Raw genomic sequence first — 22,012 nt, forward strand, 5'->3', positions numbered from 1 at the left:
CATAGTAGATAATAAATTCAGAGTGCAAATGGCATGGAAGCTCCCTAATATGTCATTATGATAACTTATGAGATCTTTAATACATATCTCTAAATTTTACCATTGATATCATGAGGGTTAGTCAAATGCTCATATAGCATGGTCCCTGGTGAACCACCCACCAGAGAGAAACCTGCCACACTTGTTACCTAGTTACATATAGCTTCCTTTTGATGGGGTTATTACAGAGACAAATGGCAATGAAAGTGCCAAGTGACTTACATTTCCTATTTTTAATGGGCTAAAAATTGTGAAATGACCTGAATACAAGCAAATTAGGAAGTAAGAGAATAAGAGTATGTAAGCATAAGTATCCTCCAAAACAACAGCAATAAAACTAAACCATGTTTCTAATCCAAAATACGTCAAGCTGGACATAGACAAAAGCAAACGTGTGAAGTGAAATTCGAAATTATTTCTCATCACCGATAGTCCGAGATGGGGAAAAGCCTTAGGGGAGAAAGAAGCTGAAGTTTCTGACCAAAGTAGGTTTTACCCATTTGCTGGAATCAAATTGCTGTCTCTAGAGGGCACATTATCAGTTCATCCTGGGTTTAGTGATCCAGGACATTCTTCCCTGGACCAGCGTGGCCTGTGATACGTGAGTTTTTAGAAACATATCTTTAACTGCCTGGATTTTGTGGATTCCTCTGGTTATTTAGTCCTTTCATCTGAATCATTGGTATGCATATGTTCTCTTCAGTAAATTTTACTGGGTGTTGTCTTGACTTCCATCAGCCAATCCTTATACTCATCACTCTACCCACATAGTTAATACATTTATAAAAAGTCTTCCTATCTATAACTTTTTTTTGAAATTTTTATTGGAGGATGATTGCTTTACAATATTGCGCTGGTTTCTGCCATGCATCAATATAAATCAGCCCCAGATATACATATGGCCCCTCCGTCTTGAACCTCCCTTCTACCTCCCACCTGTCCCACCCATCTGGGTGGTCAAGAGGTCTGGGTTGAGCTCCCTGAGTCACGCGGCAAATCTGTTCTACATTTGGTCGTGTATATGTTTCCATGCTACTCTCTCCATTTGTCCCACCCTCTTCTTCCCACACTTTGTCCATGAGTCCGTTCTCATGCCTGCGTGTCCATTGCTGTCTTGCAAACAGGTTCATCAGTACCGTCTTTCTAGATTCCGTACACCTGCAGTAATATACAGTATTTGTCTTTCTCTTTCTAACTTCCTTCGCTCTGTACAATAGGCTCTAGATTCATCCACCTCATTAGGACTGACTCAAATGGGTTCTTTTTTTATAGCTGAGTAGTATTCCATTGTATATATGTCCCACAATGTCTGCGTCCATTCATCTGTTGATGGATATCTAGGTTGCTTCCATGTCGTGGCTATTATAAAAAGTGCTGCGGCAAACACTGGGGTATGTGCATCTCTTCCAGTTATGGTTTTCTCAGGGTATAAGCCTGGTAGTGGAATTGTTGGGTCATATGGTAGTTCTAGTCCTAGATTTTTAAGGAATCTCCATTCTGTAGTGGTTGTATCAATGTACATTCCCACCAACAGTACAAGAATGTTCCTTTTTCTCCACATCCCCTCTAGCATTTATTATTTGTAGATTTTTTAATGCCCATCCACATTTTTTAATTTTACTGCTAATTACTTTAGGGCTAATTACTTCTCATTTTCTTACCATCCTCGATGGCGTTCCCACTCTTTCCTGAGGAAGCACACAAAACACAGAGTTACCCAGGGTCCGATCACAGGCCATAAAACCCACAGTGATACACACGTCCATCTCCTTACCACACAGGACAAGCAACCTTCATGATGCTCCAGGTCCATGCTACCTGGGAATTCATCATGCCAACCTTCCCATTCAGTCACTGGTAATTTTACTACTAACAGCTATGAGCGGTTTCACAGCTTGAAAAAGAGAATGAAGCAAGGATCTGATTTGGCATTCGAGGCATTCCTCCCTCGATGAAATACAGAGTGGACACACAGCAAGACCGGTGCCAGGTGAAACAGGCGCGTCGGCGTGAGTCATGTGTGCTCCGGCCGGGGTGCCGGTTTCGGGATTGATGGTTGCCGACTGGGTGCTTTGTCACAGCCCTGGGTTTGGGAGTCTGGGTGGTGCGCATCCATTTCACCCTCCTCGATTCATCTTTCTACACGGGCTGATAAATGCTCACTCTGACCACACTAAAGAGTCCTGAAACCTAACATTGCCCTTGTTCATCTTTTTTTTTCTTTTTTAATTCTTCACTCAGAATGAAATGGTGCACTCCTAAAAGATAAGCATTTTTTTTTTAATCATGTGTTTCAGCTTTTTAAAGAAACACCAGAAATAAGAGCATTAGGGCTGACCCAGCAACTGTAATTAGAGCAACGACTCTTCCTTCCCTTTCCTAAATAAACTATTTCTATATACTGTGATTTTTTTTTTTTTTTAGATTTATAGAAAGTTATAAAGATATGGCAGAGTTCCTTTGCCCAGTTTCTCCCACCGTTGACATCTCCCATTACCATGGTATATTTCTCAAAACTAAGAAACTGACATTTGTATGTTACCATGAAATAGACTCTAGAGCTTATGTGAATTTTGCCAGTTTTCCCATTAATACTATTTTTCTGTCTCAAGATCCAAACCAGCGTACTGTTCTCATTTAAATGTCGTGTCTCCCCACTCTATAATGGTTTCTGTCTTTATTTTGTTTTTCTTGACCTAAGGATCTTCAATGATACTGGCCAGCTATCCAGTAGACTCTCCCATGATCTGGGTTTGTCTGAAGCTTTCCCCACGATTTAGACTGAGGTTATGGGTTTTGAGAAGAAATATCATAGAGGCATAATGCCCTTCCTATCACATACCATCAGGGCTATGTGATTGCTACCCTTCATCACTGGGTATGATAATTTAAGTAGTAAACTAACTTCGCCAGGGTTTTACCATGAAGTTTGAGCTTTCCCCTTTGCATACACTCTTTTTCTTTGGAAGCAAGTTACTAAATCTAGCTCATTTTTGCCTCTCTGCCTCTGTTTTTTAATATTTACAATCACCTTTAGACTCACATCTAACAGAATTACACTGCATTCTCTGTTAATTCTCTAACACATAGAGAATTATTGTATAAGGCAGTATAGCCTCGTACTTTTATCTGGGTAGGGGTACGTCCTCTTCTGAGAGCACAGAATGATTGCTCAGAGAGCCTTCACCAGGAAAACTTTTACAGTCCCCAAATTTCCCATCCCTTAACTTTACCCAAGAGACTTAAACCCCAGAAGAGACAGTTGACATATTTGAATCATGACATGGGAGGGTGGCAGAGAGGACCAAAGATGTCTCCTCTGCTTCATCTTGTTTTGGAGTTGTTTATTTTATTTTCTAGTCATCCTTCAGTGGATTTATTTAATATGTAATATTGTGATCTCTGTTCAGACACTGCTCAAGTAAGGAGGAAACGTTCACAACCATACCTTCATGCTTACTAAGAAATAGCTACAGAATCCCAAACTATGTTTGTAATATAGAAATATTTCAGTAAGTGTGGCATGGAGCTCTGAACTCTGTGATTTTTTTCCCCTCTGTCAAAATATTTACTTGTGAACAGAGTGTATCATTTACTCTTAGCTTTACATAACCAAAGGTGTGAGAATGATGGTTTCTTTCTCACTGAAGCTTAATGAATTTTTGTATTCCTGAAGGTGAAGGTCACAGTAGTTTGTATCTTTATGTTAACATCCATTATATTGAAATAGTTATTTTTGGTGAAATTAATTGTTGCTAGGAGTAAAATAGATAATTAATAAGGACTTACTGTGTAGCACAGGGAAATATATTTAATATTTCCCTTGTGATAACCTATTAATATAATAAAAAAAGAGTATGTGTCTGTGTGTGTGTGTGTGTGTGTGTGTGTATAGAAAGAGAGAGGGAGAGAACCGAATCACTTCACTGTATTCCTGGAAGTAAACAACATTGTAAATCAACTGTACTTCAATAAAAATGTAAAAACTAAAAACAGTAATTGCTCTGAGGAGGAGATAATAATAGAAAATTTCAAATATATTGAAATAAAAGTTATATACTAACATTACTGCCCCATGCTCTCAGAATTTGTTTCTTGGTTTGTTTAATTGATTTGTGACAGCTATTTGCATACCAGGCAAGCCAATCCTTTGTAATATTATTAAAAATATTGTCCCAGTTTGTCATTCGTATTTCAGTCTCACTTATTATGCTTTTCCATACAAAAGTTTTAGTTCCAGTACAGTCATATTTATCAAGATTTTTCTTTGATTTCTGTTCTTGTCATATTCTTAGAAATGCCGCCTCCTTCAATAGCCGAGTATATGAGTGTGTTCCCCTCTGTTTTTCTTGAGCAGCTTTCAGGATTTTTTTCACATTTATTTCTGCATAGTCTATTCTGGCCTGTTGTTCTTTATGTACCCTCTTTGCAATACTGCACAGAAAGTTAAGCATCTTATCCAGGATCACACAGAGGCCATGTCACAGAGCCCTGTTTGACTCTGGTGAACCCTTGCAGTCTCATTGTCAGAGCTGTCTCTCAAGGTGGAGATTTATGAATCTTTCTAGTGTGAATTTGCATCCTAAGGTTGTTAAGCCTTCCTGTGCAAGAGCAGTATATACCTTTGCTCAACATAGACAATGCTGATGTTTATTAAGATGGTAAAATAGTCACAACAGGGGCTAGTGCCACCTATCCTCCTCTTTAGTTTTAGACACTGTCTTTAACAGAGTTCAAAGTATTTTATGAGCATCATCTGCTGTGTTCCGTGACTTCATGGTCATATTAAAGAAGAAGCATGTTCAGGCTACATTTTGACACTGGGGGAAAAATTCAGAGTCAAGAAGTGTAATACTAAGGTCAAGTAATCAATAGTGACCTTGACACAGAATTCCACTGTTTTAAACCTCCTGTCTTCAACAGTGACCCTAATTGGGCTGCCCCTGTGGCTCAGCCGGTAGAGAATCCGCCTGCGATGCGGGAGACCTGGGTTGGGAAGACCCCTTAGAGAAGGAAAAGGCTACCCACTCCAGTATTCTGGCCTGGAGAATTCCAGGGACTGTATAGTCCATGGGGTTGCAAAGAGTTGGGCACGACTGAGTGACCTTCACTTTCACTGTCTAATTCCGAACTTCTTCTGTATCATGTTTTCTCTTTTATTAATTTTAAAGTCTTCCTTTTTTACTGAGTTTTGGCTATATTGGGTCTCCATTGCTGCATGCAGGCTTTCTCTAGTTGCAGGGAGTGAGGGCTACTCTCTGGCTACTGTGCTGGGATTTCTTAATGCAGTGACATCTCTTGTTGCAGAGCACAAGCTCTAGGGCGCACAGGCTTCAGTAGTTTTGGCTCATGGGCTTCACTAGTTGTGGCACATGGGCTTAGGGGCCCCAGGACATGTAGAATCTCCCCAAACGAAGGCTGGAAGCCATCCCCTACATTGGCAGGTGAATTCTTCACCACTGGACCATCAGGGAAGGCTGTCATTGGGTTCCAAATTCAGTCTCAAATTTGAATGAGTCACTTTCAAAGGAAAAAGGGGGGGGGAGAGAAATTTCTTAAAAAGTAGAAAAAAGAAGAGAGAGAAGAGACAGAGATAGAAGTTATTGTTGCTTCCTAGGATGATAAAACCTTAGTAACAGCAACTTTAGGGATTAACCCATGTGAACTCTTGCCCAGCTACTAACTGATGGAGAATATAGGCTGTTTCCTAATTGCAATCCCAAGATTCTTTTTACTTTACTTCAGGAAAAAAAAAATGTCATCCATCCTTCCTCTTACTTGATGCTGGTGAACATGGAACATAGGTCAAGCACATATTGAGTTGGCCAGAAAGTTTGTTCAGGTTTTTCTGTAAGATGGTGTGAAAAACTTGACCTGACATTTTGGCCAACCCAGTATTTTGCTTTATCTTGTGTAGTAGCCAGGAGTCAAACTTAAAATAGATACTTTTATTATGGTGAATGAATACCTGTATCTTATTTTTCAGAATTTTGCCTGCCTTTTGTTATTTTTTAATTATTGGATAAATTTACCAACCATAATTCTAATTGATATGGGTCTTTAGGTAAAGTAACACATTGAATGATTGAAAAAAAATACAAGATTTTTTAAAAGATCTACCTTTTCTGTAAGAATTAATATTGTTCTATTTAGAATGACCAAGGAGAATACTGGCATTTGATGCATATCCACAATTTATGATTATGTAATGAGTCTTTATTACTTAATCAGTAATCTCTAGTAGTTATTTCTTTTGTTTTTTTTACTTAATGGATTTGGAGAATGAATGCTAGGTTCAGGCCAATAAGCTTCTTTTTTGGTTTACAGTGTTACTATCATTTTCCTCACTTCAGTACATTTTGAAAAGAAAAAGAATGAGCATGCATGAGTAATCACTTCACTGTGGTTGCAGTTTCTCCACACCCACCATCTTCCTTCCCAGCGAGGGGACTAGAATAGAAGTATGTAGGCTTAGAAGGACACATTCAAATAAAGACCTACGATATAGCCCAGGAAACTCTATTCAGAGCTCCATAGTGAACTCTATGGGAAAAGAATCTAAAAAAGACTGGAGATATATGTAAATATGTATGTATTTGTTGTTGTTTAGTCACTCAGTCATGTCTGGCTCTTGTGATCCCATGGATTGTAACCCACCAAGCCCTCCTGTCCATGGGATTCTCCAGACAAGAATACTGGAGTGGGTTGCCATTTCCTTCTCTGTGTGTGTGTGTGTGTGTGTGTGTGTGTGTGTATAACTGATTCACTTTGCTGTATACCTGAAACTAACACAACATTGCAAATCAACTATGCTCCAATAAATTTAAAAAAAAAAGGGAGAGAGATCTAAGGAAACATCATTCATGTTCATGCTTTGGTCCATGTTGTTCTGTGGCGGCTTCATAGCAGTGAGATAGGCTCTACTTGTATAAACTTATTGAAATAAGTATTAATTTATCTTTGCTTCATGCCCTCCTTTACTCTTTTTTGGTTTTATTTCCCTTTGTTCTGGTAGGTATAAAATTCCAAGGTGAGTAGATAGAGGTTAGAGCCAAGTATGAGGCACAAGGATGCTCAGTAAACCTCCACGTCCTGCCAGTTCCCCAGCCTTCAGTGTCCCCACACCCACCCTCATCCTGTCCATAGGAGACATACCATCAGGTCAACCTTCTAAAACTCTGATTCTCAAAGACAATTCATAATGTTGAAAGTAGCTGTCCTGGCAATGAGCATTTCCACTGCTACACTTACACAGCACCCTTAAATATAACTTAAAATTCTATTTTAAATCCAATGGACTGAGTTGAAAGTTTGCCATCAGTAGAACTCAGTGAACCATCAAATGTAATTGGAGTTTTGTGTTTGTTTTTTTTCCCTTCTTATTTGGTATTCTGAAACAGTAAAAGCAGTTTTTTAAAGTACCTGCAGTACTAAAGAGAGTAGCTTAAACCATTAGTTCTTATTTAATTTGCATTACCTTCAATTTGTAAAGACTCATCCTCTGGGATGACAGAGGATGAGATGGTTGGATGGCATCATCAACTCAATGGACATAAGTTTGAGTAAGCTCCGGGAGTTGGTGGTGGGCAGGGAGGCCTGGCGTGCTGCAGTCTATGGGGTCGTAGAGTCAGACACGACTGAGCAACTGAACTGAATTGACTGACCTTCAATTTGGACTTTCCTTGTGGCTCAACTGGTACAGAATCCACCTGCAATGTGGGAGAACTGAGTTCGATCCCTGGGTTGGGAAGATCCTCTGGAGAAGGGAAAGGCTACCCATTCCAGTATTCCAGCCTGGAGAATTCCATGAACTGTATAAGTCCATGGGGTCGCAAAGAGTCAGACACAACTGAGCAACTTTCACCTTCAATTTACTTTTCCTTGAGTTTCTTACTGGAAAAATTCAGTTACTTAACAAAAAATATTAAAATGCTCTAGCACTGAGCTTTTTTTTTTCCTTCCTTAACAACTGAGCCTGTCGGCTATTTTCATTGATTCTGTCTTATTACCAAAGCAAACTGCATGGAAAAGCTCTGCTTCTTAAAGCCTGCCATGCTGACTTGTATCTTTAGATGTATCTGATGTGTGTTCTCTGGATGTTCTCCATGGCTGGAGAAGAGGGTTCATGGCAGTTGGGGCAAAGCGCTATATGGTTGGGATGAGGTGAGTGATAGTAAAGTCCCATGAGGGTTGGAAGGAGCAGTGTTTCTTGTCAGACTTTATCCCTCGAGGAAGCTCTGATGAAGGCAAATGATTGAAATGGCATGTTGGGGCCCCTAGGCATGGAGAAAGGATAAACAATGCCTAGGAATTCAGTGACATTAACTCAACAGAAAGCCTGGAAACAAAGGGCGCTGGGGGTTGGATAGAAGCGCAGCTCTCCTGCAGTTGGTGAAAGGTGCTAGGGAGAGATGTTGATGGGAGAGATGATTACAAATGCCTCACAAAGCCCTGGAGTAGCGACAAGATGAAAAGGGTACCGTGATTAGTAAGGCAATATAGGGAAGGAAAAAAGACCTGAGATGAAGCAAATTCTTACAGGAGGAGATATGTGGGATGATAAAAAGGGAAATCAAAGGATGATTTTTTTTTTTCTCTCTGTCTGCTACCTGTTAAAGGAAAAAGGGAGAGAGATGGAGGGACCAAGTTCTGTCCTTGGGCACAGGAAATACTCTTGTCCCCAAATCACCTGACCTATCAGAGCCCAAATCATTCTTAGAGCCTTTCTAGTAGGACTTCTAGATTTCTAGACAGACAGCTTGACACTGGGCCAGCCAAAATAGACTTTCTGCTCCCTGGATATAAAGATAGAGAAATTTAGAAACCACTATTTATTGAATACAAAGTATATACTTGGGACTGTGCCGCCCTTAAAATCCATCTCTCATCATCACTTAACCCTGCATATTAAATGTTTTGGATCAGTTTTTAAATGTGGACAATAAGCTTTAGAGAAGATAAATAACTTCCCAATTCACATGAATTTTAAAAAAAGAAAAAAAACATGAGGGTGGGATGTTTCGAAAGAACAGCATGTATATTATCTGTGGTGAAACAGACCACCAGCCCAGGTGGGAGGCATGAGTCAAGTGCTCGGGCCTGGTGCGCTGGGAGGACCCAGAGGAGTCGGGTGGAGAGGGAGGTGGGATGGGGGACCGGGATGGTGAATACGTGTAACTCTATGGCTGATTCATATCAATGTATGACAAAACCCACTGGGAAAAAAAAAAAAAAATACAAGTCACATAGTCACAAAGTTTCAGATCAGAGATCCGACATCATATCTATTTAATCATGGTTTTCGAGTCACAACCATTTGTTTACATAAATGATGGATTAACCACCTCCAAAAACTGCCTTTGGCCCTTCCTGCATTTTGGATAAACTCTTTAAAAGGTATTTTCCTAATTAAACAAAGGGAAAAGAAAAAAACATTAAAAGCATACAGTGCATGTGTTTACATATATACAGTGTACAGCTTTGACTAAAAATATTCATTCATAAAAGTGCTAGTTGACCAGTTCACCAGATACTATTTTTTCTTTTCACTTTGTCTTTTGAAAAGATTTTAAGCTCTGAGAGATGTGGTTACCTCTGCTGAGATGATAACACTTTCCAGAATTTGTTTTTCTTCTTATCTCTTTGTGTGGCCATAGGTAATTCTTCTTAGCATACTACTTTGGTCTGGCAATACTCTTTGATGTACAGTCCTGGGATGAGCATCACATTTCTTATGATAGATCCCCAGATCAGGACAAACCAGCTTTCTTGGCTTCTTTTCTGCTTCTTAATGAAAGTGTTACCGCTCTTGGAAATATTCCCAGATAAACATACCTTTTACGATTGTTTGGCACATCATTGAATTTCAGAAAGATTTTTCCCTACTCCATTTGATGCAAAATGCGGTATTCTCACCCCTAACCTACATTCCCTGGAAACCTTCCTCTGAGTTCAGTTTTTCACTCTACTTTGTAATTTATTTATTGTTGTTGTTGACTTGATAAGTTGTGTCTGGCTCTTTTGCGACCCAGTGGACTGTAGCCTGCCCGTCTCCTTCTGTCCATGAGATTTCCCAGGCAAGAATACTAGAGTGGGTTGCTATTTCCTTCTCGAGGGAATCTTCCCAAACCAGGGATCGAGTCTGCGTCTCCTGCATTGATAGGTGGGTTCTTTACCATGAGCCACCAGAGAAGCCCTGATAATTTATTAGCAGAGCAGTAATGAATAATATAACCAGTTTGCGGTGATAGCTCAGTCCCCGTCCTGTACCTAATCTCAAAGACTCATTTTTCATGGTGGTGTAAATGAAGTAACCTAATCAAGTCTCAGTTCAGTTCAGTTCAGTCGCTCAGTTGTGAGCGACTGAGACCCCATGGATTGCAGCATGCCAGGCCTCCCTGTCCGTCACCAACTCCCAGAGTTTACCCAAACGCTAAACATTGTAATTTCACAAATTTGCAAAGCCTTTCATTTAACTAACACTGCAGGAATGCATTGGATGCCTAGGATATGACTGACTACACTACAGTTTAGATTTGGAGGTTAAACTGTGGTGAATGGTTTAGACTCGGTTCCTGCTCCTCCCAAGCATCTTCTTTAGGATAGGATGCCAAAGCATGACGGGACCACAGCAGTGCAGTGGAGGAAGTGTCCTGAGGGGCTGCTCATTCTTGTCTTGAAAGCTCAGCAGAGGCACCTAAGCCAGGATGGGGGTCAGTGGGGTGACTCCTAGGCTGAGCTCTGAAGAAGTCCAGGTCAGAGCTGCGAAGCAGTTGGGAGGCCGAAGGCCATCCACCTCAAGTTCAGCACTCAGAGGCAGCAGAGGTGAAAGCCCCAGGTTTTCATGGGATCCAGAAAATTCAGCTTGGAGAGCTGAGAGGTAGCAGGGAACCAGGCCTGCAATCCCGAGGCCTTTGGACACACCTCAAGGCTGGCTCCCCACCCCAGAGCCCTTCAGCTTTATCCGGCTTACTGCCGTCCAAGGCAACTGTAGAAGGAAACTGGGATGGCACCACGCTGGAGGTGGGAGGAGATGAGTCCTTGAGGCAAAGGAGGGGCAGGGAGATTCCCAGGCCCGCCTTCCTCTCTGGAATCTGGAAATAGATTGAAACCGGTCTTCTTCACCCCTTGCCTTGCACATCCTCTTCCCTCTGTGAAGATCGAGTCAGTTTATGACTGAATGCATCCATTGATTTGTCAAAGAAAATTCCAACATGTATCATTCAATTCTATAGCACTAATACCATGGACAGTTTATAGATTGATCCGTTAAATAGGTTTCTGGGAAAAGAACTAGAAATGGTTTAGTAGAAAAGTGTGGTCTGATTTCTAAACAATCACCCTGCCAAAAAATTTAGAATGGAACTTGTTCATTGTCTTACATTTTATATAACTTTATAATTGCCTTACATTTTATATACCTTATGTCTTCAAATAAGTTCCCTCTTCCTTTAGGAAAAAATTCACGGTTTAAAAATAATTCTTCCCTCCAGGTGGGATGTTTTGAAAGAACAGCATGTTTATTATCTATGGTGAAACAGACCACCAGCCCAGGTGGGATGCATGAGTCAGGTGCTCGGGCCTGGTGCACTGGGAGGACCCTGAGGAGTCGGGTGGAGAGGGAGGTGGGAGGGGGGACCGGGATGGGGAATACGTGTAACTATATGACTGATTCATGTCAATGTATGACAAAACCCACTGAAATGTTGTGAAGTGATTGGCCTCCAACTAATAAAATAATATTTAAAAAAAAAAAATTCTTCCCTCCAAGCATAACAATAGGAAATTATAGACATTTAATAAATGTTGGTGACTTATGTTTGATACTAACCCAATGTAAGTTATTTTGTGTAAAGACTTAAATTCAATGAAATATTGTAGTTAATTAATTGCTCTCAAGTATTAACTTAAGTGAAAATGATTTAAGATCACTTTTTTTTAATTCACATTGCATAGATTTACTAAAATTATTAATACACTAGCTCAAAAGCCATGATTCTTTGAATTTTGAAAATAACGTGAACTTTAGAAGAAAATGTTAGTCTTTGTCATTTTCAGCTCTATATATACAAGCTTTCTTTGGTAAGCTTGTGAAATTACTTTGTGAGCTATAAAAACTGAAAAGCAAAGTTTAAATGTTACCTACTTCTCCATTTAGACAACTAAATAGATGCTTGCCCTTAGCACAGTCAGATGATCCTGTCATTTTACTAATGTTCTCTATTTATATTTTATTTTAAAAAATATCCCCAAGTTAATAAAGAAACATGGCAAATAATGCATCTGGTTGAGCTACATTTATGGTGTTTTAGTTTATGGCATGGGGAGTAACAGGGAAGTGAGCCTATTAGTTGTTTGTTTAATGCAAATTAAATATTTTTATGTTTTTATGAATATATCTTATCATCTTTCATATCTTTCACAGAGTTTGCAGGTTGAGCACTGAGAATAAGTTTAGAGAAAAATTAATGTCCATAAACACTGCATATTAAAAATCTGATGGAAAAGATGTCTTTGGTATCTAGAAGGGAATATAGCCTTACAGAAAATTTAACCCAATGTTGTAATCGTTATCAATGCTATTGCAATGACCTTACAACAATGCTATTTAATAATTTAGGTTTTAAAACTGTCTGTTCTTTAGATTTATATTATCCTCTGAAATCATCTCCTTTTTTGGATTTTGCTTTGATAAAATTTTTTTTTAAAAAGATCCTTTAATAAAAGAAGACTAGGTTATGGTGTGGCAAATTCGCCTCTTCTTCTCCATGACAACAGATAAAGAAGCTGTAACCATGACAACGGTAATGGGCCAGGGAGATTAGGGGCAGACTGGAGATTAGACGTCCAAGAGCAAAGAAAAGAAGTCCTGATTGTCTCTTTATTGAGACCTTATGTGAAGACAAGTTACTGTTGAGAGAAAGCATGGAGGATTAGCAAGAGGAAAATGATCGCCCCTGTATAAAGTAAGAAGTCTTTCTTTTGTTAAAGACGTGTCCGTTCCTTTTCATATAACAACTGTTGAAATTGAGGTGAAGAGTCCATGATTAATTTTAGTCTGATCTTGATTTGATAAATCAAGTCTAAACTAGCTGTGTAAGAAGTTACTTTAGAAACTTGTAGTGGAAAGCATCTCTGTGGACCCCGACAGATCCTCACCCCGCCCAGCAGTTTCCTTCTTGGCAGCCCCTGAAGGGTGGAGAAACCAACTCATTTTTGATGTGGTACCCCTGTAAGCAGAGTGCTCTGGGGGGAAGAAGGATTTGAAAATTTTTCTCCTATTATTTTAAAGCCTATCTTTTTGACTTCTTAAAAATTCTCAAAAGATTTTTCCAAGTCATCATTGTTTACATTTTGTTTTTAAAAAAAGAAAACTTGTAAAAAAAGAAAAAAGTCTTGAAAGGATCCCATATTCTTTAAACTGATGAGATGTATAGGTATTACCTTTGAGAAAATGGACTATCTATGATTTCACATGGATGCCTTGATAAAGGGGGTTTCATTATTTTTGAAGTGCTACATTTATAGACATGAGAATGTCTGGTCAAATGGTGTGAATATTTTTTTCACTTTAAAGCCTTTTGCCAAATTGAATTCTAAAGAGATTGTATTCTTAGACTTCAGCTGACAGCATAGAGCTTGCCATGCCCTGACTAATACTACATGCTACCCTGACAGATTTTTAAATAGACTTTATTCTGACTTTTAGATTTTATTTAAATGTGCATTTCTTTTATTATTTGTCAGGTTTAATCTTTTTTTTAAATAAAATTATTCATTAATTGATTTTCAGACATTCATAGTGATGACAGATATTAACTGTATGCCTGTTAGCTATTCTACCAATACCATGAGTCAGTCGTTACAGAGGAAACACACCTAGAATAAGTCAAGAAGAATGGAGGATATAAGTGAATGAAGTGGACTTGTTTAAGTGGGAACTGCCTGTGCAGTGGCTCTGGGGAATCACAAGCGGTTCAGCCTGGAGACAGCGTGATCAGTATCAGCATCGGAATGCAGTGAGCATCCAGGCGAGCCCCATGAGAAGAGTGGTCTCATCTCCTCGGCCCTAGAAGGGCTGCAGAGGACAGGTGCTTGGTGAACACTTGCTGAAGGAATAGAGCTAATGTGGGCATGAGCAAGTCTTTGCCCAAAGCTGTCATTTTCCTGGCAACAGAACACGTGAGGCTATTGTGCGGGAAGGCTGATGCTCTGGAATCACACTCAGTGGGCGGTGGAGGAAGTGGGTAGGTAAGTCCCCCAATGCGCGTCTCCAGAGGCCTGTGCGGCCGTGGCTCCCAGAGCCCCAGGGAGGGTGCTCTTCCGTCTCCCTCAGAGACAGTCCGCCGGGGAGCTCCCCCTTTTCAGCCTTCCCTCCCGGCCCCGTTTGCCTTCCCGACTCCTCACGGGTCTTTCCTGGGATCACCGTCCAAATAAAGTGTGCGCACTTAGGGCCTCTTCTGAGGGCCTCTGTGCAAGCAAAGGCAAACCAAGAAAATGATGAACAGGAGCAAGGCCGACGGGCAGACTGAGAAGCTTGAGATTCTCTGAGGTGACGAGTAAGCACAGAGGAGAAAGATGAGAGGTCGGTGACCGGTGTGTCTTCATACACGTTGATGCTGGTCGCTGTACAGAGAATGAATTCGAGGGAAGTGAGTGGAAGATAAACAGGGGAACTGGAAGACCATCGTGGCGAGTCTGGTGAGACAGAATGGCAGTGTGGAGAGGAGTGAAGAGGTGGAGATGAGATAGAATACAATATCCGTATTTTTAAGAGAGATGCTCCCTACCCAAGCATCAGTCTGTCTGTCTCCTCCCCTTATTACTCCATCATAAAAGATTGACTGACTCACCACCAGTCTTCCATTCATGACAAATACCGTGCTGATCAAGAAAGCAAGGGGGAAATTGTATCTGCAAAGAAGTTGGCTAAGAATCTGTGGAGCTAGAAATAACTGAAAGCTTTGTGCAGCTCTTGAAAACCTCTCTTTCTAACTGTATTGTAAACTGGTTAAGTTTCTAGAACTGTTGGGAAATAAGATAACCCCCTGCTTCCCCAAATGGATTTTCCAGTGAACAGGAGTTTAGTTCACAGCAGGAATGCCCACTCGGCTAGTCCCTGGAGAAAGTAAATGCAAGAATGGAGACTAACTTCAATAAAAATTAGAGAAAATGGCCCACCAAAGCCAGTTTGATGATTAAATGCAGACAAATGGGTACTTGTGCTTTGAGGCCAGAAATCACCTGTCAATATGAAATATATGTTCCATAGACCTGGGGACTTGAACAAATAAGAAGAAAACTGAAATATCCAGCAAATATTAATTATGAATTCACAAATATGTACACACACACAAACACACTCTCATTTAACTGCAAACATCTGTTAAAGATTATAAATGCCCCTAAGGTATTTGAAAAACCAGTTTTCCACCTGTGGATGATTCAGTTATTCCTATAAATAAGAGTCATTAAATTTGGATATAAATGTGGTGATACTCAACAAGTATGGTACAATGGTAATTTTTGATGTCCAGTGGAATTTTTAGTCTTCCTTCTATTAGCATTGCTAGTAGAATTGCTTCTACTTGTTCTATCTTTCAACATTTAGTTGGCTACTTTTAATTGTGTGTGCTCATTGAAAACAGTGAAACAAGGTCCTTCACATTGTATCTAGAATCGTGTAAATGGGCAGTCAGAGTGGAATAAGATTTTATAGTAAATGCTTAGTTACCTAAAGCATGTATCAGGACTTGGAAGAAACTCCCTGGTAGGCCAGTGGTTAGGACTCAGCGCTGCTGGTGCTTGGGTTCAAGCCCTGGTTGATGAACTAAAATGCCACAAGCCACAGGCAGGATGCAGCCAAAACAAAAAAATGCCCGTAATAAGTCTATAGTCCGTGTTTCATGCCAAAACCAAGCAGTTTTCCTTATGGTCATGAATCCCTTTAGCAGTAGAAACTGGCCATATACAATAGAATTGTGTTATTAGTTTGCCAATATTTTATGAAATCCAAGAAATTCTAATACATTTTTTATTGAAAAATAGTTGGTTTACAATATTGTGTTAGTTTCAGGTATACAGCAAAGTGATTTGGATATTTTTTTTTCTGAAATATATATGTGTGTATTATATATATGTATGTCTTTTTTTCCCTTATAGGTTACTTAAAAAAAAAAAAACAACAACAACTGAGATTAGTTCCCCATGCTACACAGTAGGTCCTTGTTGGTTATCTATGTTATATATAGTAGTGGGGAGGGATAATTTAGGAGTTTGAGATTAACGTATGCACTCTAATACACCTTCGATTCCACTGTTGCGTCTTTGGTTTCTCTTTCCTTCCTTCCTTTAGAATCGATGGGAATGCACCATTCCGCGTTTGCTAACGGGCCTTCCTTGCCTTCCTGCACATTTCCTGCCCTTGCCCCCTCACTTCTGACAGCCTCCTCTCCTTCCTCTGCAGCCATCCTGAGCTCCAGCGTCCTCCCGTCAGCTCCCAGAGACGTGGTCCCTGTCCTGGTCTCTAGTCGGTTTGTCCGTCTCAGCTGGCGCCCACCTGCAGAAGCAAAAGGGAACATTCAAACTTTCACAGTCTTCTACTCCAGGGAAGGTGACAACAGGTAGGTGCAACCTAGAAATTCAACTTAACCCACCAAATCTTTATAAATGTAGACTGTGGGGTGATGGTGGCCAGAGGTCTTGAGCAGGATTTTACAGACTGTGAGAAATCTCTGCCCTCTGCTTTTCACTCATTATTCAGTGGAGTAAGTGAGTTGTTTGTATGGTGTTTTAAAGCAGGATCGTGTACAGAAGCAAATTCAGGGTTTTTTTTTTTTAATTTTTTATTTTCAGTACATTGAATCTACTCATAAAAACATTCTAAAAATGTACAACTTTTCCTTTTAAACAAAATATAGTAAAACATTAAAAAAAAACCCCAAACAGAATATTTGACATTTACAATTCAAAATCAAAGTAGCAGAATGTTAAATATTTACAAAACTGTATCTTTTAAAGATATGTATAAAGATGCATGCAATTTTGTTGAGTTTGCATAAAAGAATGGCTCAAAAATTGGAGATCTTTCCTCATCTCTAAAAAGAAAATATATCCAATAGAAGCTGTGCAGATTCTTGAGTACATGAGGTTTTCCATCTCAGTACCAAAACCTCTCGTTGTGCATCTAAGAACTTTAGGTGTGTGAGGGACTTCTTATAACAGCAAGGTGGAGTGTCTGGTACAAATTCATTTATTTATAGAAACCTTCTTTGAAAAAAGACAAGCATGCAAATGTATGCTATCAGGCTTTTTTTAAGTCTCCTTGATTTTCAAACTGGTAAACAGAGAACAGAATTAGGCTATATATTGATAGAACCAAATGTGGGAGAACCAACATGGTGAGGTTACAGTCTCAGCTCTGTCACTGACATGAGGTGATCTCCTGAAAACCACACAACTTCTCTGAGCCTCATTTCACTCTTGAATAAAGAAAAACTAATAGTTCTTACCGTAAAAGTTTTTGTTATTGCTAAATTAGGTTGCATTTATAAAAGTCACACAAGAGTAAGAGTCTTTATTATTATTGTCTAGGCAAAAGTGTGCTGTATATGTCTGGTTTCAAGATTACCAGCTACTGTTGTTTTTTTGACTTTGTTGTTTTATTTCGTTTTCTGATTTTTTTTTTTCCTTCTCTAAAGTGTTTCATGATTTTAAGTCTTTGAAGTTTGATTTGTAAGTCTGTGATAGATATGGGTTAAGTTCCAATCTATAAGAATAAACTGTATATGATATCTCATTTCTTTAAATTTATTACACTTATTTTATAGGCTACATTTGACCATTCTAATATCTGCAGTCTTTGTTGGTCTGATTCAGCAATGTGTTTCTTCTGACTCTTCTTCATGGGAGCTTATTTTTCTTCCCATGTTTGGGCAATTCTTGATTGTTAACTCTAGTCCTTAGAAATTTGTCTGAGGGAATTTTTGAGGCCAAGATTTAAAGCACATTCTCCTGGGAGGATCTGCTTTCCCAAAATGAGTCCATATTAAACCAAGTTTCTGTTAAGATGTATTTGGTCCACGCAGGTCTCAGGTGCTTAGTCCCTCAGTCGTGTCCGGCTCTCTGCAACCCCGTGGACCGTAGCCCGCCCGGCTCCTCTCTCCGTGGGGTTCTCCAGGCAAGAATACTGGAGTGGTTTGCCATGCCCTCCTCCAGGGAATCTTCCCGACCCAGTTCTCCCACACTGCAGGAGGCTCCTTTACCAACCAAACCACCAAGGAGGCAGGTCTCATACTGATATTTCATTAGTTATCAGAAGATCCATTAAGTATAACATTTGTTTTTCTACCATTTTTAATGTGTCAGCTTAAATGAGTAAATGCAGTCTTGTGATAAGCAATTTTAAGAGGTTTTTTTTTTTTTTTCTTCTTTCTGTTCCAACTAAGTTAAAACTGATACTGGGATGTATTCACTAGTTCTCCCATGAGGCTAATTTCATTTTCATTTTCCACTGAAGCTTGCTTTTTTTCAGGATCCTGGCTATATGCAGGGTTCTCTAATAAGACCTTATACCCTACTTTATCTGAAAACTTTCTTTCTTATTCTCTTTTCCTGTTAGTCTAAAATTTATAGGTCTAGACTTCTATTGATGGGCAAATACCCTAAGTTAAAGAGTGATTCTGCAAGTCTGCTTTCCCACTATAATTCTCTTATTTTGCTGCCAACATATTCATGGGTAATTTTTGTTAAGAGGTTTTGAATAATTTACCCAGTATTTTAGGTGTGCTGTAACAAAAGCATTTTTTCACATACTATCCAGTTAGCCATATTGCTTGAAATGGAGTTTTGTAATATTTATCAAATGCCAATATGATTGGTATCATTGTTATTTATCTTTAATTATTGGCACTTGAACAGGTATATTTGCATTTAAGCATGTTCAATGTTTGGAACATTTATTTGAGATTAAAGCGTCAAGCCATTCTCTAAATATCTCACTTAGAATGAGTCAGAAAGCTAGGGAGTTTTCTTAACAGAGCTTCCCATTCCATTTTTAAAGCATTTTGTAATTTTCTCTCCTCATTATATTTGGGTTTTTTTTTTTAATATTGCCAATTAAAGATGATTAAAAGATGAGCATGTAAAAGCTGAATTTGCATCAGAGAAACATTATGTTGCCAAATCCCAAGGTTCTGTAGACAAGAACACCTATTTTCAAATATACTCAGTGGACCTGCCTCTGCCTCTCACTCAGAGAGGGAACAGCATCATTAAATTCTTTAATGGATGAGGATTTTGATAGGGTAACTAGGATCTTTTCAAAATATCTGTTGACTTGGCAGAGTTCCAATTCCCAAATCTTTTCTTCCACATTAAACCTCTTAAGTAACTAGCCCAAAGTGGCCATGCAGGAAATATGACCTGTTCTACGCATCTCTGTATGTGCAATGTTTTAGAGGGGCTTGAGGGAAGAAGACAGGGAGAGGGAGAAAAAAGGGAGCTAGAGAAGCAGAAAAACCGAGAATGGACACGTGTCCTGTGGGGACCCAGGTGCCCACCAGGCTGAGCTCCCATTCATCCTGGCGATCTCTGTTCATTCTGGAGAAGAGACTGGACGGCTGTCACAAGTATTACCCGTGCCTGTTGAAGGCATGTGGCGGGGAAGCCCGGATCGAAGTGTCAGGCTTCTGGTCTCCGAAACTGTGAGTGCTTTAAGCACATGGCGATCTTTAGGAGCCCTTCAGGATCCGAAAGCAACAGTATAGCTTGGGCTGGCGGGAGTGGTCTTTAGTTCAAAAGGCCGCAGTGTGATAATCGGATGGCACAGTGAAGCGTCTCTCCTGTTGCGTCTCAAAATGCTTTTCTTCTCAGTTCACAGCAGCCGTTAAAGTATATCCTTTTTAAGTTTCTGTTTTCTTTTACGATTTGACCTGCCTCTACCATGCAAGAAAAGAAATACACCAATGCGTATCGCCTGTGTTCCCGAGGGTCATTCATTACTGTGAAGAAGCAGGCCTTTGCTTCAGTTTTATCTCTGCAACTATATAACTCTGTGACCTTAGGAGAAGCCTCTTAAGTTCCTTGCATGCAGCTGTGAAGCCTGGAGGTAATAATTCTCGCCCACTTGTCTTCATGTGTTCATGTGGGTTTCCTGGCGGCATCTTAAATTCAACCTGCCGAGAACCATACTCACTGTCTCCTCCTTAAGTATATATTTCCTTCACTTTTCTTGATTTATGTTCGTCCCTTTCATCCTGTTGACCAAGCAAAAAAAACCAAGTCGTGTTTTACTTCTCCGACTCTTAGCACTGCTGTTGGTCATCAGGCCCTCTCATGTCTGTCTTAGCCACAGCTCAGCCATATCTCCTTTCTTTCTGTTACCTCCACTATCACTTATATGATCTCTGACAATAGTTTCTCACCTTCTAATCCATCCCCCTCACTGTCTCCAGCTATCTTTTTGAAATATAGTTTGGATCACCCACTTCACTGCTTAAACAATGTGAAAGTGTTTGAAATTTAAATATGATCAAATTTCTATATAAAGACGTGCACATAACTACTACCAAATTCCCTTGAATGGAAATCTGTCTGCAATCTGTACATAGATAGAGTGCAGTCCCTCTAACCTATGATGGTTAAAAATATACCACGTACATCCAAATGGCTAGATTTGGAAATGGCACTGTGATTTTATCAGATGTGAGTTTTGTGAATTTAGCTATGTAAAAACCAGGAATAACATCTCTTTGCTATGATGGGCGAAGGGAACATGAATTCTACCTATCAGAATTGCTGTGAGAACTAACTGAAAGAATTCAGTGAAAACATCCCAGGTAGTCACTGTACAAAGGCAGGATCCAGGTCTCAAAATTGTTTGAGCTCTAAGACAGACAATATGGAAAAGGCTGAAAAGAAGGCTCAAAGGTGATGGTTGTATCGCCGTAACAATGGGTTGCCATCTTTTATATGAACCACTTATTTTCAAAGCTGCTCACTGTTTCCTGCTAATGAAAACATTTCATCCTTTACTTACTCATCTATTGATGTCTTCCTTACCTTTCAAACCCATGAATCAATCCTTCATACCCTCTTGGGCAGTTATTTCTCTGGCCATTCCGTGATTCTTGTCAACAGCACTCTGCAAATTCTCCCTGCTCTCACTTTCAGACATCACACTTTCTCTTATTTTCCTGTTCCTCTCTTCTCACTTCTCCAGTACCTTCCCTCTCTCCCCCTCTTTAATTGACCTTCCTCCTAGTTTCCTGGAAAATAGTAGTACTCAGAATAGAAGTTGTATAAACTTCCATTTAAGACTCTGATTACAACCAACCTTGATTCCATGGGGACCCTGCAATTCACTGATTCTACGGTCTTCCGTGGCCCCTCCTCCTTCATGTTCCCCTTCACTGGTTAAATAGCTAAAATCCCGAAGTCGATTCTTCGAAACACTGACATACACCGATGCTTTGCTTGTGATTCTCATTTAATATTAGTTTCTTGGGGGGGCAGGGGGGACTCAAGTAATCTAATTTTTTGCCTAACTTTTCTTGTTCTCTTGGAGCTGAATATACCTGGAAGAAAATATTTGCCGATAGTCTTTAAATTCTTCACTACTTATCTGGGAGTTACATTGCACAGAGCAGTCAGGCTCTCTCACACATGACGCTAAGGATATTTAAATCTCCAATACCTTCCCTCTTTCCCCTGCTCTTAATTAACCTTCCTTCTAATTTCCTGGAAAACAGTAGCACTCAGAATAAAAGTTGTATAAGCTGCGTATCTGATTTACCTATCTCAGTGGATCTTTAAGTATGTAACCTGTCTTTCTTCAAATTGCTGGTAAAGAATTGGCCATGCTCTTAACAGGCCCAAATGTTCACTTACATACTAGATCCCACCCTGTCTTGCAAACAAAAGATCAAAGCTTCAGCTCAGCCTTTCTCCTCAGCATCATTGTTTTGCACCTTGG

At 39.7% G+C, this 22,012-nt stretch overlaps 1 protein-coding gene across 1 annotated transcript in view; it reads left to right on the forward strand.

Moving 5' to 3' along the window:
* DCC (DCC netrin 1 receptor) overlaps positions 1–22,012 on the forward strand; it is an 828,232-nt gene that overhangs the window by 402,790 nt on the left and 403,430 nt on the right. The window contains exon 10 of the mRNA XM_065934991.1: positions 16,505–16,661. Within this exon, the coding sequence (XP_065791063.1) occupies positions 16,505–16,661 (157 nt within the window). The remainder of the gene's footprint in view (positions 1–16,504; positions 16,662–22,012) is intronic.

The sequence above is a fragment of the Muntiacus reevesi genome, chromosome 4 (assembly GCF_963930625.1).
Source record: "Muntiacus reevesi chromosome 4, mMunRee1.1, whole genome shotgun sequence".
In the NCBI taxonomy this organism is placed as follows: domain Eukaryota; kingdom Metazoa; phylum Chordata; class Mammalia; order Artiodactyla; family Cervidae; genus Muntiacus; species Muntiacus reevesi.